Consider the following 24,786-nt stretch of genomic DNA (forward strand, 5'->3'; position numbering starts at 1 on the left):
GCAGCGGGGCCCAAAGCCAAGGCAGGGAAGAGGGTGCTGTGCTCCTGGCTGTGCTGGCCTGGCTGCTGCAGCTCTGTCTTGGGACTCCTGGGTCCCAGGGGAGAGCTCTCCTGGCAGCTGGAATGACCAGAAGCTGATGACAGGGGACACTCCGGTGCCCACCAGCCACCATGGTATATGATGGCACATATGGTCAGGAGGTGATCAGCCAGCAGGGTCCCAAGGCCACTGGGCCAGTACCACCATGTGCCAGGTGCTGAAAAGCCAGGCATCCTAACATCCTTGTTCTTCCCCTGGGAAGAACAGCGTCCCCATCCTGCCCCTGGGGTGTTCAGCATCCCTGTCCTGTCCTCTCTGTCCTCTATCCCTCGCCTGCCTGAGGGCAGCATGGCATTCCCACCCTTCCCACACACACCCCCACACACCCCAGCATCCCGTCCTTTTCCCCAGGCAGCCATCCCTCCTCCAGCTCCCTGTGTTGCAAAGGTGCTGCCCGAAGGCTGATGATGCTGGCTGTGGCGAGGGCACTGCCCAAGGCCTGGCTGCCCACAGCAGAGCCTCAGCTGGGGGCACAGTCACAGAAGCTCACATCTGGGCAAGCAGAAGCAGAGCTTGGCAGCCCGTGGCACCTGCCACAGGTGGGGTACCAGGGCATCTTCCACTTGCTCTTCATCAGGGAGGCACCGCCTGGTCCTTTGGGCAGGTAAGGTCTGTGCTGCTGTACCTCCCTCCCCCACGCCGGCAGAGATGCATCCACTGAGCACTCAAGGCAGCACCCTTAAACCCTCTCCCACCCTGGGCGCTCACTTCCTGCTGCAAAGGGGAAAATCCATGAAGGAAGATCTAAACCAAAGCCAAGGTCCTGGGATCAGCATGGGGGTTGTGGAACAGGGTGTGAGAAGAGCCTGACCAAGGGTCCCCGTGCACCATCAGGTGCTGGCACAGGAGGTGCCTGCTCAGGCCATGGGGAAGGCTGGAGAGGAGGGACTGGCATCCCCCCGCCAGTTGCTGCTCAACCCTATCCTGCCGTGCCCACCCCTGTCCCCAGACCACCCCGCTGTGCTGCACACCAGTGCTGGCTACACTTCCACCACAAAATAGATGTCTGCAAAGTAAGATGTCTCTTACTTGAGGTGTGGAGGAAGGTGGATGGAAGGAGATGTGCAAGGGAGCATGAAATGCAGACAGCATGGTAAGACCTGGAACACCTCTCCACCTCTCCATGGCTCCATGTCTCCATGCCACGTCTGCATATCTCTGTCTCCACCTCTCCACCTCTCCACTTCTCCACCTCTCTGCCTCTCCATTTTACCATCTGTCTCTTTCCATCTCTCTACCTCTCCATCACTCCACCTCTCCACATCTCCATGTCTCCATCTTTTCCTCTCCATTTCACCATCTTGCCATCTCTCTGCCTTTCCACCTCTCCATCTCTCCATTTCTCCATGTCTCCATTTCTCTACCTCTCCGTGTCTCCATTATTCCTGCTCTCCTTCATTCCATTTCCCCACATCTCCATGTCTCAATGTCTCCACCTCTCCATCCCTCTGTGCCTCCATTTCACCATGTCTCTCTTTCCATCTCTGCACCTCTCCATCATTCCACCTGTCCACATCTCCATCTCTCCACCTCTCCACTTCTCCATGTCTCCATCTCTCCATCTATGTATCCATTTCTCCCCCTTTCTGCCACTCCACTTCTCCATGTCTCCATTTCTCTACCTCTCCGTGTCTCCATTATTCCTGCTCTCCTTCATTCCATTTCCCCACATCTCCATGTCTCAATGTCTCCACCTCTCCATCCCTCTGTGCCTCCATTTCACCATGTCTCTCTTTCCATCTCTGCACCTCTCCATCATTCCACCTGTCCACATCTCCATCTCTCCACCTCTCCACTTCTCCATGTCTCCATCTCTCCATCTATGTATCCATTTCTCCCCCTTTCTGCCACTCCACTTCTCCATGTCTCCACTTCTCCATCATTCCACCTCTTCATCACTCCACTTCTGCATGACTATCCACATCTCCATGTCTGCCATTCCCCACTTCTCCATCTCTCCACATCTCCATGCATCATCCATCTTTCCAAGTCTCCACTTCCCTGCCTCTCCACCTATCCACCTCTTCATGTCTCCATCTCTCTGCCTCTCCATCTATGTCTCCATTTCTCTCCCTCTCCATCACTCCACCTCTTCACCTCTCCATGTATCCACCTTTCCACCTCTCCTCCCTCAACTCCCCCGCGCCGTGCCCTCCCTGCCCGTTCCTCGCCGCCCCTTGCCGCTACGGCCGCCGCGCCCGAGCCGTGCCGAGGACGCACGGCCCGGTGCCCGCCGCTCCCGCTTGCCCCGGACCCGCAGGGCTCCGCGGCCGCCCCGGGGGCTCCGGGCGGCTCCGCGGACCCGATCCGCCGCCGGGGCAGCGGCGGGCACCACTCTGCCCCGCCGCGCCGGCCCGTGCGCCGCGCCGCTCCCGCCACCGGCGCGCTCGGCCCCGGTGCGCACAGCCCCGGCGGGCCGCGCTCGCCGTTTCCGGGCCCGCACGGCCCCCGCCGCCCCGCACGGCCCGGCAAGGGGAGGCGGGGGGCAACGGCGGGGCCGTCCCGCCGCCGGCTCCCGCCTGCACCGAGGCTCAGCCCCGCGCCCCGCTCCCCTGTGCCGCGTTACGCACGGGGCTCTCCCGTGCCGGGGGACTCCGTCGAGGCTCCCCGGCGGCCGGGGCAGAGCTGGGGGCGGGCCGGCCGCGGCTGCCAGCGCTCCCCGCGGGAGCTCGACCCCGGTTCCCGGGGTGGGGTGGGGTGGACACGGCTGGGGCGCCGGCGGGGGCGGAGGGGCGGCTCGGCGGCTCCCCAGGGGCCGGGGCCGGCCCGGGCCCCGCGGGGCTGTGGTTAATGTGTAATTCGGAGCATATGGCATTTTCCAAAGGCGGGCAGTTGTGCGCGGAGCGCGGGGGCCGGGAGCGGGGTGCTAATAACGCTCAATTACTCGCGGGGCCGGGCGCGGAGGGCCGCGGTGCAGGGCTCCTCGCTGGCTAATATTTGCTCTTCAAATATTTTACTTGAAAGGTTTACAACGTGGTTTGTTTTTTTGTGTGTGTGTGGGTTTTTTTTTTTATCTCCCAAGAAGGGGGCCATCTGTGCCGGGCCCTCGGGTTGCACACCGGCGCAGTCTCCGCGGTGCCCATCCACCCCGGGCCGCCTTCTATTTGCTCAACACCAGAAAAAAAAAATAATAAATGTAATAAAACCGAATCTGGATTTATGATTTAATCCCAAGCGCTTTACCATATGGCAGCTGTGTCTGCCCCTGTTTGCTCTGCGGGAGGCGCGGGAGCGAAGCCCCCCGGGGCTGCCCCGTCGGGGGTGACCGGGGATGCCCGGGGACGCGGGACGCGGCGGAGCCAGCGCTGTCCGCCGGAGCTGGTGCTGAAACACCGGCGCCAGCGCCGGTACCGACCCACTGCCAGGCCCCGGGGGGCTCCGTCGGGGCTCGCCCCCCCGCCCCGGGACGGGCGTGTGCTGGGCGCGGCCGCTCGGTCACCGTCGGGCCGCCCCTTCCTCCCCATCCTCCTCTTCCTCCTGCCCCGTGACATCACGGCCCTGCTCCCTCATCAGCCGACCCGCATCACACCAGCACGGCAGCACCCTTGGCTCCGAGGACAGTTGGTCCAGCTCCTTCGAGGCTCCGCAGGTACCTCTGTGCGCCCCTCCGGGCACCCCTGCTCTCAGCCAGATGCATATACACACGTGTGCACAAATACATGCACATACGTGTGCACATGGCAGCGTGGGTGCATGCAAAAGCACGCACACACGTGTGCACAGCTGGGCACACAGAGACAGGAGCATGTACGTGCTTAAGAGCATGAGTGTGCATGTATGCATGGATGTGCGTGCACAGACACTCACACTTGCATGCACAGGTGTAGCACGGGGCACGCTCAGGTGTGGGGAGGGCTGCTCTGGGGCAGGGGGGGTTGTGACTTCTTGTCCTGTGCAGGCACAGGAAGCAATTCCCAGTAGGAATTGGGCAGTGAAGGTGGCTTAACATGGAGAAGGCTTGAGACTTCCTCCAGGAATGATCTGCTCTGGTCTAGCCTAGTCAAGCCCCATCTCATTTACTCCTCTCCTTGCCTCTGCGTGCTGCACAAAGACCAAGCTCACTACCCCTCCGAGATTCCTCAGCGGGACCCAGGACCAGGACACCAGTTGTGGGCTCACAACTGGTGCAGCTTTCCCAGCGTACCCGTTTCTCCAGGGGGAAGAAAATCCTCATGTCACCTCCTGGCCCAGCACAGCCAAGCCCTTGGCTGGGACAAAGCCAGGGAATGCTGGTAGGGGCTGTGCTGGCACCCGAGGGGACACGCGTCCTGCTGGTACTGCTTGTTCCCTCCTTCCCAGTGCAGCTTTGCTCCAGGGCAGTCCGTCTCTTTCCTAACGAGAGGGAGACTGGGTGCACTGCACATTTTCTTTTCACCTGCGGGAAATCTGCTGTTGTCCCTGTTGTTTGATTTATTTTGCTTTTCTTGATTTTCATGATCACGGTCAGTGTCTTCAAACAGCATTCTCAGGCTGTGCAGGGAAGCAGTGCCAAGGCTGCAGTGGGATTTGGGGACCGTTGCAGGGAAAGACCCACGCTGGGGGTGTCCAGGATTTTTCAGGGTGTTTCAGGTGAAATCCCAGGCTAACCAGGGGTGCCAGACAGGCTGCTCAGGCTTTGGCAAGGCAGCGGTAGCAGCAGCAGCCGTCAGTCTGTGTGGCATCTCTGTGGCTCAGTGTGCTGCTCATTAGTTACCACGAGAGTTTCTGCCTGAGTAGACAGCAAAGGGATCAGGGCTTTCCTTGGGAGAAGGGCTGGCACCAGCATCCTTGTGAGAGCGTCTCTTCTACCCTATTTCACGGGGCAGGGTGATGTCCCAGACCCCACAGCACCCCTTGCCGGTGCCTGGCGCTCAGAGCTGTGCTGCCTTTCCTCCCATTTCCATGGGGCTGACCCCTCCCATGTCCCTGATGACACCAGGGATGAGGCAGTGGTGATGGTCCCCTCCTGCCCTGGCTCCCACCAGGGCTATCTCCTCCAGGAGGAATGGCTGCTCTCACTTTGTCGTGGTCCTCAGTGGTCTCAGAGACACCTTGCTAAGTTCCTCTGGGGAGGTGTCCTGCAGGACCTGCTGCTGTTGTGTTCCTGCCAGGAAGTCCCCAGAGTAGAAGGAGGTGGGAAGACTGGGGGGAGCAGAGGGAGACCTGTAAGGCAGGATGGGCATGGTGGGCACAGCTGCAAGAATGTGGGGCAGCACAAGGGTGTTGAGTGCAGTGGTGGTGGTAGTTCACAGCTGAGGAATCTGTGCCTAAATCCGTGGGGCTGCCTTTGGTCAGGATTTGGAGCAAGGCAAGTTGTGTGGGGTCAGACAGAACTGCTGGGCCTGGGGAAAAGCTGTGGGAGGGTGTGTGCATGCATGTGGGGAAACTCAGCCTTGATCTGATCTGGCAGAGGAGGTGGCAGAGCAGTAGAATGTCTCCAGCCAAAGGAGGGGTGACTCTGGTTAACCTGGTTATCACCTGCCAATCTCTCCTTGGTTGGGTTAGGTCCTCAGCGCCACAAACCCAGCCCCACACCATCGGCTGCAGCTGAGCTGCCCTGGATTTATAGCAGGGCAATGGGAGCATGGGGCCAGACCCTCCTTCTGAAATAAATAAATACACCAAAAGACAGCAATGCTGCCAGTGAGGACACGATCCCATGTGCAGGCACTTGTGCCTGAAGCCACTGGCAAGAGAGCAGGGAAGGGTTAAAGTGGGTAATAAATGGCCCATGAACCAACACCGAACCCAGAGCTCCTGATCCCATCATCATCTCTGCTCCTGCCACCCCCTACCCCCCATCATCCCAACAAGGTGCAGGACCCCAGCACTCAGCCGTGGCAGGGTGGGCTTGGGGAAACCCTCCATCCCCCATGGCTTGTCCAGGGGAATGCGGGCAAGTGCTGGGACACAGCCCAGCCAAGCCAGCTCCGTTGCATGCTGGTGGCTGCTGGGTGCAGGCAGCACATGCAGCATTCCCAGCATCTCCCCAGCCTTTTCAGAGCCTGAGTGCCTCTTGCAGCCATGCGAGCACTTTAAAGCCTGGGTCCCTTTGATCCACTGTGCCTGGAATGCAATGATTTCCCAAGCAGTCAGATGCCCTGGAATGTTTCCATCCTCTGCTCAGTATTTCTGCCCTTGCTCCCTCTTCTTCCAGGAGGGTGGGCAGCGGACGTGGCTGAGCCCTGGACACCATCACTGATTTATCCAGCCTCCGGACCACAACCGTCTCCTCTTGGCAATTCCCAGGCACCAAAAGCCCTGAAAAGCCTCACCACGATGCCACACCAAGGTGCGTGATGTCGCTGTGACGGGGCAGCTCAGGGAGCACGGCTGCAGCATCCATGGTCCTGGGGGAATCAAGGAGGTGCCATGTCAGCCCCTGCTCTGTCACAAATGAGACTACTTTTCCTGACAAAGCCTGCATTGGGTGCTGGTAGCTGATACTCCTGGGGCTCCACAGAGTCCCAGACCTCCCATGATGTCCAGTTCTTCCCTGCCCACCTAAGCCTGCCATCCTACCTTGAAGCCACCACCTTCCCCTGCTGCCTCAGCCTGCAGGAACCATGCTGCTCCACTGGGTATTTTCTCTGCCAGCATCACCTGGGCCAGTCTCCCCGTTCCCTGTCTGCTCCTGCCACATGCTGCCTGCGTCCACATCCCAGCAAACAAGCCCCGTGTTGCTCCAAGCTCCAAGCCCTCCTGCCCAGCACCCTCCAAGTCCCCACTCAATGCACAAGGGTCCCTGAGGCCACTGGTCCTTCATCCTGTAAAGCCTCGGGCCCTGATGCTCTCGTGTGGAGCCGGGGAGAGAAGAGCAGGCAGCATCCCTCCTCACCCTGTCTCCCATCACCAGCTGCCTGGCCTCTCCCCAGGGCCCAGCGGCGTGAACCAGCTGGGGGGTCTCTTCATGAATGGCCGCCCCCTCCCTGCCTGCAAGAGGAAGAGGATCATCGAGCTGGCGGCATGCGGCATCCGGACCTCAGACATCTCCCGCAGCCTCAAGGTACACCTGGGTCAGGAGGTGTGGGGGTCTCCTTCTCCTCCAAATCCTTTTCCTGCTGAGCCTCTGCCCCAGCCACCCTGCCTGCAGGTGTCCAACGGCTGCGTCAGCAAGATCCTGGGCCACTACTACCGGACGGGGGCCGTGGAGCCCAAGGCTATCGGAGGCAGCAAGCCTCGCATGGCCACACCTGAGGTGGTGGCCAGGATCACCCAGCTGAAGCTGGAGCAGCCCTCCCTCTTTGCCTGGGAGATCCGCCGACAGCTGCACGCTGAGGGCATCTGCACCAGCAACAGGACTCCCAGCGTGAGTCTCTGCCAGGGGGAGCAGGGGCCAGGCACTGCATGTGGGTCTGACCCCATGGCTGGGGTGCTGAGGGGTGGGGTGCCTCACTGGGGTGGGCAGGGGGCAATGGAAGGATGCACAGGGAAGTGCTTGGTGCTCGGTGAGGAGGCAGAGGAAGAAGCAGATGGGGAGGGGAAGGCAAATCACACCCTCCCAGCTAAAGCAGAGCCCCGCCGGCCATCCCCAGCAAGCCCAGCCGTCATCTCAGGCAGTGGGGTGCTGTGGTGGGGTTATTACAAGTGCCACTGGTCAGCAGAGACAATGAAATGCAATCTGCAGCCTCAGCGTGGAGAGCTGTACTTCCTAATGACAGACCCACCCCTATAAATCAGCCCTGAGGTGCAGATTGCCTCACATTAAATATTGTTAGACTACCGAAATTAAAGGGTTGCCGGTATCAACAAACAGCAGAGCAGATGGGCATGGCCCCAGCGCAGAGAATCCCTGGCACGTGCTCAGGCGTGGCTGCAGGAGAGTCCCTCGGAGATGAGCTCTGGGGCATCAGCCTTGATTCCTCCCCACCTCAGTGCTGCCTGAACACATCTCCAGCTCCCACAGAGAGCAGAGGGCTGCCCAGCACACCTTGCTCCCACTCCTGGGGGGTCCTGAAACCCCTGCCTGTGGCACAGCCCCATTTCCCCCTGCCCAGGTCTCCTCCATCAACCGGGTGCTGAGGAAATTGCCCAGTGACCTGCGGCTGGCAGCTGAGCAGGGTTTTGTGAGGGACCCGCCGCCACAGGGTGAGCCTTGCTGGGGGTGATGCCCTGGGGAGCAGGGGCTGGGGGCCGGGTGCATCCCACAGGAGAGACCTGCTCTGAGCAAGCAGAGAGCTCCTGCCACCACCCACCTCCCAGCTGCACATGCACGGACGTGTGCATGCACGCACAAACATGCACACACAGGCATGCATGTGCACACACATGGCTGCCCCGCAGTCTTGCACTGACCTTGTACCCCCAAAACAAAGGGACTTGTCATCCCTCCCTGACCCCTCCCAGCCCCTCCCGGGGGTCCCCCCCACCTTCTGCCTTTCTGTCCCTGCAGTGTCTCCTCTTGCCGCCTCAGCGGCCCCACAGCCCCTGGGCTGCCACTCACCCACCGAAGCTGGTGCTGCCATCTTCCTGGGGACCCAGCACCCTCCACGGGGCTCCGCGTCTGGCCAGCGGCTCCCACCGAGCACCCAGCACAGGAACAGGACAGTCTTCTCCAACCAGCAGTCAGAGACCCTGGAGAAAGGTGCGACTCTCAGTGGACACCAGCCGAGGCCGGGGCATTTGGCATGCCCGCCCCGAGCTGCTGCAGAGTGCCAGGATGGAGCAGGGCCATTCCCAGCGAAGGGAGGGCATTGCCACTTTCTGGATGGGCTCCTCCTGCTCTGAACGGCACAGCCATGGTTGTGGTGCCCCGAACAGCTCTGAGTTGCAGGCACCAGTGCCCGGCAATGGACAGGCTGTGGCTGCACATCCCAGCATTGCCTGCCGAGGCATTGGCGGGGTGGCTGTGTCGTACAGGCTGATAGCATCCCAATCCCTCTTGCAGAGTTTCAGAGGGGACAGTACCCAGACACCATCACCCGGGAGAGACTGGCCGTGGCCACCCAGCTCCCTGACACAACCATCAGGGTAAGAGGACACTGTGGGGACACTGCTGGAGCCCAGGATGGTGCCATAGGGCAGGGGAGGAGAGCACAGTGCTGCAGTGTGACATGCTCCATAGCACACTCCCTGGCACACACCCCTCACACACAGATACCAGGAACACTGTAGCTCCAGGCAGACATCCCTGTGCTGCTGGTGAACCTTCACCGGTTCATGGCAGCCCCTTCCCCTCCCAGTCACCGACCATTGTTGGTCATCTCGGTGCCCCGAGCAGCGACAGCAGTGAGTCCCCCCACTCTGCCAAGACAGCGCTGCCCATCCACATGGTCACACCACGCTACGCGATGTGCACACACATGCACCCATGTGCCTCCCATGCCCTGTGCTGGAGAAGCACCCCAGAGCCTGGCACATGCTTGTAGACCGTCAGGTTGCAGAAGACACAGGATCAAACCCCTTCCTCTGCTCATGCCATGGCCAGGGATGCAGGAAGAGGCCATGACCCAGGGCAAAGAGCTGTCCCAAGGAGCCTGAGCGCTGCCTGGGGCGCGGGTGCCACAGTGTGGGGGCTGGCATCCTCAGCTTCCTCCTTCCTCCCCAGGTTTGGTTCTCAAACAGACGAGCAAAATGGAGACGGGAGGCCAAGCAGAAGCTGGAGGCTGGCAGTGCAGGTGACAGTCCAGGGGTGAAGGGAATGGGATGTGGCACATGATGCCTGAGGAGAGGGCTGGGATCCAGGGCCCACTCTGAGAGAGAGCGTGGCTGAAATTTGGCGCTGAGCACCGGGACACCTGGGTTTGCTTCCCAGCTCCAGAGCCCTGCTGGGAGTTGGGGAGAGGATACAGCCACTCTCTGTGCCTGCACTGGTAAAAGGCAGCCCTCCCTATCCCAAAGTCAGGGCCGGGAGCCCACACGGTCCCTGAGCCAGCACACTGCCCTCCCTACCTCTCCCCAGCAGGCTCCTGGTGCAACTGGATCCTGCCCCATGGGGCAGCCATGGCTGCTTTCTGCCCCCTCTCCACAACAGCCACCGGGTCCGCACAGGTAGGAGAAGGCCAGGGCTCCCTTCCCATGCTGCAGCCTCCAGCCGGGGTGATGGGGAGGCTTTGCCAGCTCCCCAACAGGCGCTGGGCACCCTCTGAAGCCCACGGTCCCATTGCCCAGCTGCTCTGAGCTCTCCAGGCACTGCCTTCCCTGGGGAGCCATTTCCGGAGCCATCCCAGAGGGTGACACTTTGCAAGTCCCCTCAGGGGTGGCCAGGTCCCAAAGCATCCCCATGGATGCCCTGTGACATCCTGCTCTCTGCTCCCCACGCAGCACCTCCCAGCCACCCCCGCCGGCTCGCCGCAGCCCCTCCATGGCCACAGCCACGGCCATGGTCACAGCCACGGCCTCACTGCCTACCCTGGCCCCTCGGCCCTGCTGCACCTCTGTGCCTCTGGCCCCTGTGCCTGGGACGACACTTGCTGCGGTAAAAGGGATGGGAGTGGGACTAAGGACCCCCAAGCACAGCCAGGGGTGGGGGCCAGCAACAGGGTGCAGGACCCCATGGGATGCTGGGGGGTGTGGGGAGCTGGTCCCCTTCCCCACCTGGCCCTGGCCCTGCAGTGATGTGGGGTGGCTGCTGTGAGGTGGGTGTCCCCTGCCACATGGCAGAGCAGGGCTGGGGGCAAGGTGACACTCCCCAGCCCCATGCACTGCCTGAGCCCTGTTTCCATCCCGCAGGCCTGGCTCCCAGTGGCAGCCCCCCTCCAGCTCCTTGGCAGCCCCTGGAGGGTCCCCCCTTCACCATGTTGCCACCCAGGGCTCACCTGCACCCCACTGCCAGCCTGCTGCCTGGAGTCTCACTGAGCACCCCAGTGCCGCCTCTCCACGCCAGCTCACCGGAGCCCCTCGCCTGCCTCCATGCATTGGGGTGCCCCTGGCTCTGAGGGTCCCCAGCAAGATGGGGGGCTCCAAGACACCCTCCAATGCAGTGAGATGAGGATGTCCATGCATGGGTATGCATCGGTGACAGACGGGCCACCATCAGCTCACTGCCTGCCCCCTCCAAACCAGGACTCCCCGTCTCCCTCCTGTGAGCTGAGGCCTCCTGGGTCCAGCGTGGCAGAGGGGGGGTGCTCAGGGGAATGCATCCTGCCATGCCACCCAGGCTCAGCTGTCAGGGCTCAAACCCTTGTGGGCACAGCCACGTCCCTGTGGCTGTGGTTGGGGTCAGGCAGTGGGAGCCAAGTGCCTTAGGGGCCCCCTCAACATGCTGGAGTGTTTGTCCCCAGGGATGTGTCATCCCCTGGGACACTGCAGAAGGTGGGCAGTGTCACTGCCCTGCTTTGCTACTGCATCCCCCAGTTAGCATCCCCCCATTTCAAGCTTTCCCCCCTCCTATATACAATACCATTAAATTACCCTGAGAAGAATTAATTAATTCAAATGGGGGGCACCCTGCTCTTCAACGGGGGCTTTTCCTGGTGCTTCTGCAGAAACCTTTAGCCTGGTCAGAGCTCTCCTAGCCAGAATGCTGGGGAGTCTCTGGAACTGGGGAACAAAGGGCTGTGCGGGATAGGCAAGAAGGGAAAAACTTGTTGTGGCTGTTGTGAGCCCCCTGGCATAGTGGCTGGCGAGCCCCCGAGCTGCGGTATTGCTTGAGCTTGTCTCAGGCCGTTGTCAGGCAGGACTGCCAGCACAGTCAGGACCAGCTCCAGCCATCCCAGATCCCATGCTGGGCCTGCCACCCTGACTCAAGACTTTGCAGAGCCGATGGGTCCCAGCTGCATGGCAGATCCATGATCTAAATAAAGTTTTGGGCTTCTGTTTTTTAGGAAGTTGAATTTAATGGTGCAGCCAGCATAAAGGCATCCATCACTGGCATGGAACATGGCTGCAGGCTGAAGAAATGGTTTTATTTGAAGGATAACAGTTGTTTCCTTCAGCCAAAGGAAAACAGTTTGGGGGGCTGAGCCCGAGGCAAGGGTCCTCCCTGTTCGCAACCTCGGTGGGACACTGCCCGGCTGTCGCCGTCCCCCCATGCCCACGGCCCCTGGCTAGGAGCCCAGCCTCAGCAGACCACTCTGACTGCAGGCTGCAGTGTGCCAGCTGGGCAGCCCAGGGGTCCTCTCTCTCCCCCAGGACAATGTTGGGCTCTAGCATAGTTTGTGTCTATAAGCAAGAAAAAATAATTTCTAGAAGAGAAAAATCTTCTATGGACTTCTCTAAAGTGAAAAACCATCCCAGGAGTATACAGCCATGTTATGGGAATCTTTCAGACTTGCAAAAATCTCAGGCCTGAGGATGCTAGTGAAGGCTTTTGCTTGCCTGCACGAACGGCACACCAGGTGCACCAGCCAGAGCCCAGTCTTGGCTGGCTGGCTGTCCCAGCTGAGCTGTGGTAGCATCCCAGCACCAGGTCAGCACGCTGCTGCCTGCAGAGAGGTGGCTGAGACCTGCCAAACTCATGGCAAGTATTACTGACCAGCTACCTTGCGGAGAAATTCTCACTGTCCCCATTCCCACTTCTCCAACACCTGAGCAGACTTGTAAGACAGAGGTGAGCAAGGATGCCCTGGGCATCCCTGGGCCTCTGGCACCCTCAGGCCACAGCTCTGCCCAGCAGCTCCTTCTCCCCATGCACTGCAGCCTGTGCGATGCCGTGGGCTACCCAGCACAGCTGGGGCTGCAAACAGCTGGCACAGCCCCAGGCAGCTCCACAACACACACGGAGCCCATGGGAGTGGGATTTCAACCATGTCCAGTCCCAAGGATAAGGACGGGGACAGGATGGGTGGCATTGCCATGATGGCAGCAGACCAGAACTGTGTACAATTCTGTGCACTGCCATGCCCTGGCAATACCCGAAGCTGTGGCCAGGTGACGTGAGGCTGCAAAACACCCACTCAAGTCTGGGACCTCCAAGCACTTGTGGCAGCTCCAAAGGAGCCTTTCCTTCCAGAAACATGGAGCGACTCGGCTGGGTTTGGGTGCATTTTTTCAGGGGTTGCAGGAGGCTGGCGGCTGCAAGCACCAGCACTCCGGCTCTGCAACACCGCTTAGCAGTGGAGCCACGATTTCATACCCAGCCCTTCAAAAATATTTAAAAACGATGCTGCTGGACTCAGCAGGAGAGACCTCGGCAGACCAGCGCAGGATGCTGTCACTGATGTGCCTGTTCACATGGTGTAGGACCTTGTTTGCAGGGGCCAGGCGGGCAGGTGGGTCTGCAGGTGCCCTCCTGGGGCACCAGAAATGCTGCAGGGTGCTGGGAGCCTGCGGGGAGCCAGCCCTCGGGGTGCGTGGCCATAGGGGTGGGGTGATGCAGAGCTGACCCCCCCCCCCCCCAGCCCTTTGGCATCTCATGCAAAGGTGCCACCCCATAGAGATCCCTTGCTGGCAGCTGCAGCGTGGTAGGGGGCTCCTTCCCCAGCTTGGGGTGCAGCCCCTGCCCTTTGCTGTGACTGTGCAATGCCCTGGGCACAGGCAGGTTTTGCAGCCCTGGAGAAGCAAGCAGGCAGCAAGCTCTCCTACCTGCTCTTCTGCCTCCGGGCTCCTGCAGCTGCCAACAGTGTTGAGCAAACCAGGGAGCTCGGCATGGCCAAGGGGACATGTCCTGGCCACACTGCTGGAGGACAGGGGACTGGGGCACAGCCGGGCATTCGCCGCAGCGAGGGCTGTGAGGAACGGGCAGGGCTGGAGGCAGCCAGGCGCAGAGTAGGCAGCAAACTGGCAGAGCTGCAAAGGGCATAGCAGCACGTGCACTGCTGTGCTGCTGGCTTGGAGGTGGCAGTGGTCAGTGACAAAGGGACATCCCCCAGCCTTACAGCCGGCATTTCCAGGGCACTTCGTCTCAGCCTGAGGGTGACGTCCAGGGCAAGATGGAGGAACTAGTGCTAAATGGAGCATTAAATCATTTGCAGTGTGGCTGTTCTCTTGTTCCCTGGCACTCTGAGAGCAGGGTGAGTGGGGCTCCAGCCCTGCAGTGCACCACGCTGTTGGGTGCAGAGGGGTTGTGCATGTTGGACATAGAGCTGAGTCCCCGCCAGACTACTGCTCTAGGCTGTCCCCAGGGAGATGGAGACACGTAGCCACCTCCAGTGCCAGCACAACCGTGCATGACCCAGGGGAGGGAGCCTGGTGGTGGGAACCATATGGGATAGGTCATCCAACATCACCCACCTTGCAGGGATTAACCATCCTCCAGGATCGTGGCAGTGAGCCAAGGCACTGGCATCATCTTGTCCTCTGCTACAAAGCAGCTTTTGAGGCTCAAGGCTGCTGCGATCCTGGGGAGGCTGTTTCACAGCTGAGCAGCCCAGTGGCTGATGCACCACTGGCTGGGATATGGCTTCTTCTGGTCCCTTCTCAGTCCCCAAGGGCTCCCTAGCTATGCTGGAAATGAAGCCTGGTGCCCTTTCATCACGGGGTCACCTCAGGTGCCTCGACTGCTTGTCCAGCCTGATGTCTCCATCTCTGCCTGTGGCCCCACTCTCAGGGTCTTTGCACCATGAGCAATGCCAGCTCCAAGCCAGCACCAGTCCAGACCGTTGGTGCTGCACCCCAGAGCCACATGCTCCGGGGAAACCTTGCACCAAAGCACAGGAGATCCCCAAATCCCATCCTGTCCCCCTACTTTTCACTACCAAAGGCAACAACCTGCAGCAGCTCCAGTGGCATTCAGGGCTCTGGGGCAGCAGCGTCGAGCCCTGAGAACCTCAGCTTCCCTCAGCTCCCAGGGCTGTGAAAGGACCCGGGTCCTGTCTTCCTGACCCAGCTCCTGCTGATCACTCACTCCCTGGCCAGGCACCCCTGGGCTGGGTGGAAGCCCCCCAGGAGGATGGGTGCTGGTGCACTGAGCACTTGCCTGAGCCATTACAATGGGACAGCCAGGGCATCCCCACTGGGACACCCTGGGGTGGGCAGCCAGCGCATCCCTGCAGGGCCAGCCCTGGGGGGCAGCCAGCACACAGCTTTGTGCAGAGAGTGTGTTTTTGCAGGGCACAGTTTGCCAGCATGCCTTATAGGGATGCATCCTCTCACTACCCCAGCCACACATGGCACTGCTGCTGCCATTTCCCACGGGATGCTCCGTGCTGGCTGCCTCCTGCCAGCCAGCCTTGGGCATTCCAGAGGCAGCACCTAGGACCAGGCTGTTCTCACTTCTTCCAGTGCTCAGAGCTCGGCCCCTCACTACCAGATCACAGCTGTCATTGCACTGCCAAAGGCTTGGCTTTGCCCAGTCCCACTAATTACAACCCCATTAGCACTCCTGCAGCATGCAGCCTGAGCCGACCCCGCAGGGCTTTCCCCCAGCATGGCCCCAGTCCCTGGGGCTGGCAGCCAGCATCACAGAATCCTGTGGAGGCACCACTGACCCCAAGAGCACACCAGCACAGCTATAAAAGAGGTCAGATCCCCTCCTGTCACCAGGGGACAAGGAAATGAGCTTGCAAACACATCTCAGAGCCTCTGCCCACCTCCTCTGCATCCTAACATAGCGCACACAGGGTTTTATTAAGGCCCAATTCCCCACACCCTGAGGTGCTTCTGGAAGATGCATGTTGGGGAGTGAGTTCTCAGGTGGCAGCCAGAGCCAGCCAGAAACGTGCCGGGCGCAGGGTACAAAGTGGTGGTGTTTAATTACTTGATATACAACAGCACATTATGCAGCCATATGCCCCCTCCCCGAGAGAAAGAGAACTATAAAGTTTATCGAAGGATAAAAAGGAGAATCCTTCCTGTCCTGCAGCAGTGGGGCTGCCTCCCAGGCTCAGCCCCCACTGCTGGCTCCAGGCGAGGAGTGGGGACACTTGGGGACATGCCACCCCAGCAGGTCTGGGCAAGCTCTCGCAGATGGCACATGCAGGTGGGGAGGGCAGCCAGCACGCAGTGCTGCTGGCGTGAAGGCAGGACACCACAAAGTGGAGCTGCCCAAAGAGTCCTTGAGATTCAAGTCCTACCAGATAAACACAGAGACGAGGCCACTCTGGGGAGAAAGGAAAAACACCCCTCCCCACCCCCCCAAATAAAACAAAGAAAACCAAACAAAACAGCAGTTGTAAGAGATGTCTCCAGCTCATCTGGTTCCGGTGCCACCAGCCCAGCTAGCGCTTGGAGAGCTCATGCGATAGCCAGTCCAGCCCGTCGTAGAGCCCCGTGCCCTGGGTCGCACACGTTGCCTGCACATACCACTGCAGAACAGAGGGAAACAGAGAAAAGGGCTTTGGGCTGTGCAAACTGTCAGCCCGCTGCACCCCGGGAGCAGCCCCGTGGGCCCAGGGGGTCCCTCCCACAGGGACAGGGATGCCATCCCAGCCACTCACGGTCCTGCTGCGCAGCGTCTGCAGCCCCAGCTTGTCAGTCAGCTCGCTCACTGCCATGGCGTTGGGCATATCCTGCTTGTTGGCAAACACCAGCAAGACGGCATCCCGCAGCTCATCCTCCTGCAGCTGCGGAGAGAGCGGGAATGGCTGAGCTCGGTGAGCCCTCGGTGAGCCCTCGGTGAGCCCTCGGTGAGCCCTCGGTGAGCCTCTGCAGCGCCAGCACCCCGGCAAGTGAGACCCAGCTTGGACAGACCCAAAGAGCTGGGAGGGCTCTCCAGCTCCTCAGTTCACCTCCGGTATCTTGGCCACCCTCCTGCCTGCATCGTTGTCTGGAGGCCTCAGTGGCACTGGGATGCTCTTTCAGGAGCACCCATGCCATTCACAGAGGGGATGCCCATGTTGGAGCGTGGGGCTGCAGGGGACGAGGGGCAGAACGAGAGAGGAACCGCTCTCCAAACAATGGCAAGCAGGCAGTGGGCATCTGCCTGTATCTTTTCCCTGCTCTCAGGCTGTGACACGCTTCGCTCTGAGCCAACTTCCCTCCCCAAGGAAGCTCTGCCCCCTCCAGCAGCCGCACTGATGAGTAAATGACCCCCACCTCACAAGTTGGCTTTCAGACATGGTTTCTGGATGCTGCCCCCCCTCCCCATGTGCCCTGGGCACTTGGCTAGCAAAGCCCTGACTAAGTAAAATGTAGAACTGTGTTTTCTTGGCCATTTCCCCCCCTTGCAATTGCTCCTGATTGCTGCAGATCCAGCCTCTGCCTGGCAGACGAGTCACTGTCAAGTCCCCAAGCCCACCTCTGGATAGATGGCCCTAGCTCTGCGTCGCAGGCAGAGCAGAGCCAGGTCTCATCTTGCACCTACCCAGGCGCTGGTGCAGAACTGGGTCAGTGGGGGAGGGCTGGGGGATGCCCGCCTCCCTGCCAGACTCAGTCCCTGCCAGCACTCACCATCTTCTGCAACTCATCGGCAGACTCCTGCACTCGCTCTCGGTCATTGCTGTCCACCACGAAGATGAGACCCTGTGGGAGAAGCCAGGCTGGAGTGGGCAGCTTGCACAGAGGGGGACAACCCAAGCAGGCTGCAGGCACTCCTGGAGGGAGAATGGACCTGCTGCTCACCTGCTGCCCCCCATGCACCCCCCCTGCAGAGCCAGAGCACCCCAGGGACAGTGCTGCCCCCTTGCCTGCTCCTCTGCCGGACCCCTTTGCCATGCCCCACTCCAACAGGGTGATGGGGCAAACACCCATGTGCCACCGCAGCAGGGCCACTGCACTGGGGACCGGGATGCATTCCCTGCTGCCACTCTCACACCCCATTTGGGCAGGATCAGGCCACAAGTCCTGGGGACCCTGGGCCAGCCCCGCTGCAGGGGGAATAAATTACCCCTGCCCTACCCATGTCCACCCTGGCCCGTGCTCCACATACCTGCGTGTTTTGGAAGTAGTGCCTCCAGAGGGGTCGGATTTTGTCTTGGCCACCCACATCCCATACAGTGAAACAAATGTTCTTGTACTCCACTGTCTCCACGTTGAACCCTGCGGGGGGGGAAGGGGGGGCGGGGGGGCAGGCAGAAGGGGCAAGGGAAGAGGGTGCCCACTGCCTCTGGTACAGGGCTCCTCCTTCTTTATCCCTCCTCCCCCCGTGAGGGATTTACACATATAGATGAGATCCCCCCAGAGCTGTCTCCTTTCCAGGCTGAGCAACCCCAGCTCTCCCAGCCTGTCCTTGTACAAGAGATGCTCCAGCCCCTTCACCACCACCATGGCCCTGCACTGGACTTACTCCAGCCTGTCCCCATTCCCCAGCACCAGACCCAGCACCCCAAGGTGTCTCAGCAGGGCTGAGTGGAGGGGCAGGAGTTCCTGACCCACCCTCAGCACTCTGCCCAGTGCAACCCAGAGTCTGGTGGCCCCAAGCCACAAGGGCACGTGCCTGGTGCTTGCTCAGGGTCCATCCCATCAGGATCTTCCCACCAGGGCCTTCTCCCCAGAGCTGCTCTCCAGGGCCTGGGGTTGTTCCTCTCCAAGGGCAGGACTTAGCATTCCCCTGGTTGAACTCCACGCAGTTCCTCTGCCCGTTTCTCCAGCCTGCCCCAGATCTCCCCAGATGGCAGCATGACCACTCCTCCTAGCTCAGGACCATCCACAAGCTTGCTTGAGGGTGCTCTGTCCCTGTCACCCAGGTCACTAACAAAGATGTTCGGCAGCGCTGGCCAGCATGGCACACCAAAGATGACCAGCTTCCCTGTCTTGGCAGCTCGGCCAGTTCCCTATCCGCCTCCATCAGCTTGTGGAAGACACTACGGTAGAAGGTGCTCAGCACCCCGCTGAAGCCTTCGCACCCAGGATCTGGCAAGACACCATCCTGCCCTGCTCTGCCTGCCCGGCTTGGGCAGACGGGACCTGCATGGGCTGAGCAACCTCCTGCCCATGAAAATGCCCCTGTACCCCACGGGCCAGGGCCACCCCATGGGTAACAGCTCAGGCTCCATCGCCGTGGGGCAGCAAAGCGGGGTGGCAGATTGGGGCTCACACCCACTGCGCGGCGGGTCAGGGCAGCTGCCTTGTGCCCATACCTGTGCTGGGGACTGCAAGGGACATCTTGGGGTGCAAGCCAGGCTCATCAGCAGGCACCGCTGGTGGCCGTGCCCCAGCCAAGCAATCGGTAACTGGGGTAAGGGCTGGGCTGACGCCCAAGCAGCCCCCAGTGGGCCGGGGTCGGCCAGGGGGACCCACAGGAAAGCGGGGTACCCGCGTGGGCACGGCCTGGGGGATGGGGGGGCAGGCCCTGCCCGGTAGCTGGTGCCCGGCGGGGGCCTGGCCCGGTGCTGGCTGTCAGAGACAGGCAGGGTGGGGGGCCCTGCCCGGTACCCAATGGGGACCTGGCCCGGTGCTGGCTGTCAAGAGGCAGGGTAGGGGGCCATGCCCGGTACCCGGTGCTCGGTGGGGGCCCTGCCCGGTGCCAGGGCACTCACCGATGGTGGGGATGGTGGTGACGATCTCACCCAGCTTCAGCTTGTAGAGGATGGTGGTCTTGCCGGCGGCATCTAGGCCCACTGCAACGAAGAGGTGGCGTCAGCGACGCCGGTACCGGTACGTGCCCCATCCCCATCCCCATCCCCATCCCCATCCCCATCCCCATCCCCATCCCCCGCCCGGCCCTGCTTCACCGCCCCCGCGCGCACCCATCAGGATCCGCATCTGCTTCTTGCCGAAGATGCGGGAAAAGATGGCGGAGACCGTGAGGCCCATGGCGGCGGCGGCGGCGGCGGCGGCGGCGGGAGGGACGGGACGGGACGGGACGGCGGCGCTGCCACCCCGTTGCCTCCGCGCTCCGCCGCGCCGCAGGCCCCGCCCCCGCGCACCGGGCCCGCCCCCGGCCCGGCTCTCTGCACCGGAGCCCCGCCCCGCCCTCGGCTCCGCCCCGCCCCCGCCCCCGCCCCACCCCCCATAGCCCCGCCCCCTCGCGCGCTGTAGCCCCGTCCGGCGGAAGTGGCGTGCGGCGCTGTGCGCGTGCGCAGCCTGTACCGACCCGGAGGTAAGGCTGGCGGCGGCGTGCGGGTTGCCCTGGAAACGCCGCGGGGCCGCGGGACCCCCACGGCCACCCGCGACCCATGGGCCCTCTGTCCCACGGCCACCCGTGACCCACGGGACCCCCACGATCACCCATGACCCGCGGGCTCTCTGCCCCACGGGCGCCCGTGACCCACGGGACCCCCACGGCCACCTGTGACGCACAGGGCCTCGGTCCCCGCGACCACCCGTGACCCACAGGCCCTCTGCCCTCGCGGCCACCCGTGATGCACAGGACCCCCACGGCCACTTGTGACCCGCGGGGCCTCTGCCCCCACGGCCTCTGCTGTACCATGGCTGGGCTGCCTCCAGCCCCTCTGCCCCTGCCCCACGGGCCCCCCTGCCCCACGGGCCCCCCGCCCCATAGGCTCCCCCTGCCCCACGGGTGTCAGCCCCTCCTGCCCCACAGGCCCTCTGCCATGGCGCTACAGCCTCTCCTGAGCCCCCCCTGCACCGGCTCTGCCGCCCCCTGCCACTGCACCGCAGCCCCTTCACCTCAGCGGCTGCCCCCAATCCCTGCCCCGTGCCTTGCTCACCCCCCACCCACAAGCCCCACCACATCCCTGTCCCACCCACCTGTACTCCCCTCCCCTCTTCCCCTGGCCCTCTGCCACAGGGACCCCCAGGAGCTGCCCCCACCTCATTCCCAGAGCTGGCAGAGGCTGGGTTACCGTCACAGTGGGTGCTTGTGCAGCCCAGGGACAGGCCGGGGAGTGTTTCTCTTGGAAAGTGAAAATCGACCTATTTATTACATATATTAAGAAGTCCTGAGGGAGAGCAGCTGCAGCCGTGCTGCTGTACGAGGCGTTAAAGCATTTTCTCTGGCTCTGGTTGAGAAGTTTGAGGCATCAGAGTAGCACAAATGTGTTTCCCCCCAGAGCAGGACCCCTGGGGCAGTGGGTACTTGGCAGGGCTGGGTGCAGGGTAGCAGCTGCATTGCAGAGTTATTAACCACGTGGTGTCCTGGTGGGGGTCAGGATGTGGTCCTGCTTAGCTATGTGCTCCTGTTGACTGCCAGTGTGTCTTTGCTGCTCATTTACCTTTTGTGCTGTTTTTCTCCTTTCAGATTGCATGAATCATGGAGAAGTTTGGCATGAACTTTGGAGGTGGCCCGAGTAAAAAAGACCTTCTAGAGACTATTGAATCGCAAAAGAAGCAGCTTCTTCAGTACCAGGTTCGGCTGAAGGATGTCGTTAGAGCCTACAAGAGCCTACTCAAAGAGAAAGAAGCCTTGGAAGCCAGCTTGAAAGTATTGTCCGTGTCTCATGAGGCAGATATTGGCTTGAGCAGTGCTCAGCTTGCGTCCATGGCTAGCTCCAGCCTGCCCTTTGCCGATTCTGCTGATGACAGGAGCTCGGTTCACAGTGAGGATAGCGTAGGGACAGCTACCAGCGCAGACACTGCTGCCAGTCTGGCCAGTACCAAGGGCGAACCGGGGCCTGAGGATGATAAGCTCGCGGCTGCCACTTCCTCTTTTAAATCAGAAGAGACAAGTGGTTCAGAGAGTGGCATCAGCACAAGCAGTGGGGATGTATCATCTGCTGCTAGTGAGGCTGATAAAAGAGTGCTCCAGCTGAAGACGCAGCTGGCCACCTTGACCAGTGCTCTGTCAACAGTCACGCAGGAGAAGTCCCGCATGGAAGCCTCGTACCAAGCAGACAAGAAGAAGATGAAGCAGGACCTGGATGATGCCATTAAGAAAGCAGAGGATGAGACCGAGAAGTTGGAGACAGAGCTGAAGTCTGTCCAGGACCAGCTAGCCGAGACAAAAGCCCGTCTGATCACCCAGCAGCACGACCGAGCCCAGGAGCAGGGTGACCACGCTGTTATGCTGCGAGAGCTGCAGAAGCTGCTGCAGAACGAGAGGACCTTGCGCCAGGATACAGAGCTGAAGCTGGAGGAGACCAGGGAGGCGTTGGCCGGCAGGACGTGCATGGCTGACCGCGCGGAGGGGTATGAGCTGCAGATCAAGCAGCTGAGCCAGGAGGTGGAAGACCTGAGGAGAGAGCTGCAAGCTGTTCAGGAGGACAACAAGAAGCCAGATCCCCGGATACAGGATCTGCAGGAGGAGATGGCCAGCCTTAAGAACCACTTCCAAGTGCAGCTGTTGCAGGAGATGAAGAAGGTAATTCCTTGTCTGGGCCCTGGAGCAGCTCACTGGGTGGGATGTATCAGCAGTGACTGGGGTGGGGTGTGAGGCTGGAGGAGCACAAATTCCCTTTCCTGGTCCCTCAGAGTCCGAGAATTTTGAAATAAATGAGAGCATCACGGCTTTGACTGATGGGATGATAGTCCCAGAGGAAAATAAAAGCTGTTTGTGATGCAATGTATAAGTCATTAGTCAGGGGGTGGTCAACCTTTGAGGTGATTATGTGGTGACGGTCCTCCACAGTGTCATTTGGTTCTGAATATGTTACCGTCAGGTGTGGCAGTGGCTGAGCTTGGGAGGAGGGATCTTTCCTCTGCCCCTGTGGCAGTGAGTGTGGTCTTGTCTCTGTAGAGTATCTAAGTGCAATGCAAGGTACAATTACAGGAGCTCATGAAAACTAACCTTCTTCAGTGAAACTCTGAGTGCTCTGGGGAAAGAAGAAGGATAAATACAGGAGAAAGGCTCTAGTGTGTGCATGCAGGGCGAGAGCGAAGAGCTGAGAAGAGGGATATGGTGGAAAAGAGGAACTTGTGTAACTGTGGGTTTTGGGGCAAGGTGCTCAGGGGTTGGCATCAGGGGTTTGGCACCAGTAACCAGATTTGCATCTGGAAACACTGAAATGAGATCTTCCTCATCTCCTTGCACTCTGGAACAAGTTTTCTTCTTTCTAATCTGAAGCATCAGGCTGGTTTAATGCAATTTGCTTTTTTTTTTTTTTTTTTTTTTTTGAAGTGGTTTCTAACAGCTTCCCTCTGACAGAGGTGAAGGTGATCTGACTCTGGCTGTGTTTTAGTTCACAATGCTGATTGTCAAGTGCTGCCATTCTCCAGAGCACTTAACAGTCAGATCTCAATGCTGTAAAAACCATGAAACACCAGGTGCTTGCTGTAGTTACTCAGAAACCACTGAATTATATTATTCTCAGTGCAACGAAGCATAGGATTTAAGTAAATTGCAGTAAGATGCATGAAAGCTTTAGAGCATGCACACGTTTTTAAAAAATCCTGTAGCAGACTGTGGCAAGAGTTTGCTGCTTCCCTCCCTGCCACACACCTACAGCAACGCAGATAATGCTGGTAACAGGAACTCTGCAGAGCCGGGAGCAAAACCAAAAATGCTTTTAGTTTAGTTTATCCCAAAATAAATATCCAAAAAGGCAAGTCAGGGTTCTAGGGAAAAGGATAGCCCGCACTTGTTTGGAGTTCAGCAGAGCAGAATTAAGCCCCTGTGTAAACTGGAGACCTCCTGTCCAGAGCATTGAACGAATCTAACCCTGCCATGTTTCTTTGCTCCCAGACTGCACAGGCAGAAGAGCAGCTCCGCCAGCATGCCCAGATGGAGGAGCGGCGAGTGGCTGACTTGGAGGCCCAAGTCTCTGAAGTGTCGGAGCTACTTGGCACTTACGAAAAAGCCAAGCAGAAAGACCAGGCGATCATTCAGAAGTTAAAGGACCGCATTGTGCAGTTGGATGTGGAGAACAAAACCCTGGCCATTGCTGCCTCCAGCCGATCCCCTGTTGATATTCACGTAGAAGAAGCCAATCTTGATGTTAATGTTCTAAAGGATAAAATGGAGAAGCTGAAAAAGCTCTTGCAGGCAGCAGCTAAGAAGAGTCAACCCACCCTGGACATCGAGAAGCTGTGTGAGCTGGAGCTGCCAAAGGGCACTGAAGCTGGGGATGGCGAGAAGGCCACTGCTTTGTACTATCAGCAGGAGCTGAAGCAGCTGAAGGAAGAGTTTGAAAGGTACAAGATGAGGGCACAAGTGGTTCTCAAGAACAAGTCAGCCAAAGATGGCAATCTGGCTAAAGAACTGGAGGAAGCTCAAGAGCAGCTGGCTGACCTGAAAGAGAAATACATTGCCCTTCAGCTGTCTTCTGATGAAATAGAGAAGCAGCACCAGCAAGACATGGAAGCCAAGAAGCAAGAGTTGTCCCAGCTGCAGCAAATTCATAAGCAGGAATTAGAGCGATGTCAGCTGGACTACAGGGAACGGGCACTGAAGCTGGAGGAGGAGATGCACAAACAGCGGGATCGAGCACTGGCGGTGCTGGCAGAAAAGGACCAAGAGCTGGAACAGCTGAGATCTGTCGTGTTGCCTTATGGGCTTCAAGGATCCAAAACCTACCTGGCATCAGGGACTGACGTTACCAGCGATGACTCACCAGGTAATGATTCCTCCGACATTCTGCCCCAGGCTTTTCATCTCTCCACCACCAGCGAGCCCACCTTCTTCTTGTACGCAGAGCAGCTGGCTCGCAAAGAAGTGGAAATTGTAGCACTGAGGAAGCAGAAGCACAAGCTGGAAATGCAAGTTCACCAGCTCCAGGAGAAAATCTTAGTTGAGGAGGAGAAGCACCAGGACCAGGTATCCGCACTTCAAAGCGAAATCGAGAAGAATTTCAGAGATAAGAGCAGAGAGGGAGCCAACCTGGAATACCTCAAAAACATTGTTTATAGATTTTTGACACTGCCAGATTCTCTTGGTCGCCAGCAGACTCTAACGGCCATATTGACTATTCTGCATTTCAGCCCAGAAGAAAAGCAAACTATTACCAAGCAGTCAGCTTACAGCAGCTGGTGGCTTTCTGGGAAGAGATGAGATGGTGTCTTTTATTCCTAATTGCTTTTGCATAGTAACATGTTTCTGATTATTAACTAAGACCACTTCACTCGTGGTGTAACGTCTTTCCAACCATGCGAGGGAATGGGGAGCTTTCAGCAAAG

At 59.7% G+C, this 24,786-nt stretch overlaps 2 protein-coding genes across 3 annotated transcripts; one reads left to right on the forward strand and one right to left on the reverse strand.

Annotated features, from left to right (window-relative positions):
* Positions 1 to 15,626: 15,626 nt before the first annotated feature.
* Positions 15,627 to 19,738, reverse strand: ARF5 (ADP ribosylation factor 5). 2 transcript variants are annotated; one of them, XM_055711192.1, is made up of 6 exons: positions 19,524 to 19,716; positions 19,314 to 19,394; positions 17,765 to 17,874; positions 17,287 to 17,358; positions 16,335 to 16,460; positions 15,627 to 16,202 (listed from the first exon to the last, which is right to left on the reverse strand). In XM_055711192.1, exons 1-6 carry the CDS (start codon positions 19,588 to 19,590, stop codon positions 16,116 to 16,118), a joined length of 543 nt encoding a protein of 180 aa, XP_055567167.1. In that variant the 5' UTR covers positions 19,591 to 19,716; the 3' UTR covers positions 15,627 to 16,115. The 2 variants fall into 2 exon arrangements, with proteins under 2 accessions (XP_055567167.1, XP_055567168.1); XM_055711193.1 differs by lacking the exons at positions 15,627 to 16,202; positions 16,335 to 16,460; positions 17,287 to 17,358; positions 17,765 to 17,874 and adding an exon at positions 18,532 to 19,155 and having other exon boundaries at positions 19,221 to 19,394; positions 19,524 to 19,738.
* Positions 19,739 to 19,837: 99 nt separating this feature from the next.
* Positions 19,838 to 24,731, forward strand: GCC1 (GRIP and coiled-coil domain containing 1). The gene is made up of 3 exons (XM_055711194.1): positions 19,838 to 19,876; positions 20,978 to 22,036; positions 23,357 to 24,731. Exons 2-3 carry the CDS (start codon positions 20,990 to 20,992, stop codon positions 24,659 to 24,661), a joined length of 2,352 nt encoding a protein of 783 aa, XP_055567169.1. The 5' UTR covers positions 19,838 to 19,876; positions 20,978 to 20,989; the 3' UTR covers positions 24,662 to 24,731.
* The last annotated feature ends 55 nt before the right edge of the window (positions 24,732 to 24,786 follow it).

The sequence above is a fragment of the Falco cherrug genome, chromosome 5 (genome assembly GCF_023634085.1).
Source record: "Falco cherrug isolate bFalChe1 chromosome 5, bFalChe1.pri, whole genome shotgun sequence".
NCBI classification, from domain to species: domain Eukaryota; kingdom Metazoa; phylum Chordata; class Aves; order Falconiformes; family Falconidae; genus Falco; species Falco cherrug.

Bases quoted from the DNA above. Each gene is read 5' to 3' on its own strand.
- GCC1 (XM_055711194.1), top strand. From the start codon at position 20,990: ATGGAGAAGTTTGGCATGAACTTTGGAGGTGGCCCGAGTAAAAAAGAC. The intron at 22,037-23,356 runs GTAATTCCTTGT...CTTTGCTCCCAG, and splicing joins TGTTGCAGGAGATGAAGAAG to ACTGCACAGGCAGAAGAGCA.
- ARF5 (XM_055711192.1), bottom strand. From the start codon at position 19,590: ATGGGCCTCACGGTCTCCGCCATCTTTTCCCGCATCTTCGGCAAGAAG. The intron at 17,875-19,313 runs GTGAGTGCCCTG...CCCCCCCCGCAG, and splicing joins CACCACCATCCCCACCATCG to GGTTCAACGTGGAGACAGTG. The intron at 16,461-17,286 runs GTGAGTGCTGGC...CTCTCTCCGCAG, and splicing joins CCGATGAGTTGCAGAAGATG to CTGCAGGAGGATGAGCTGCG.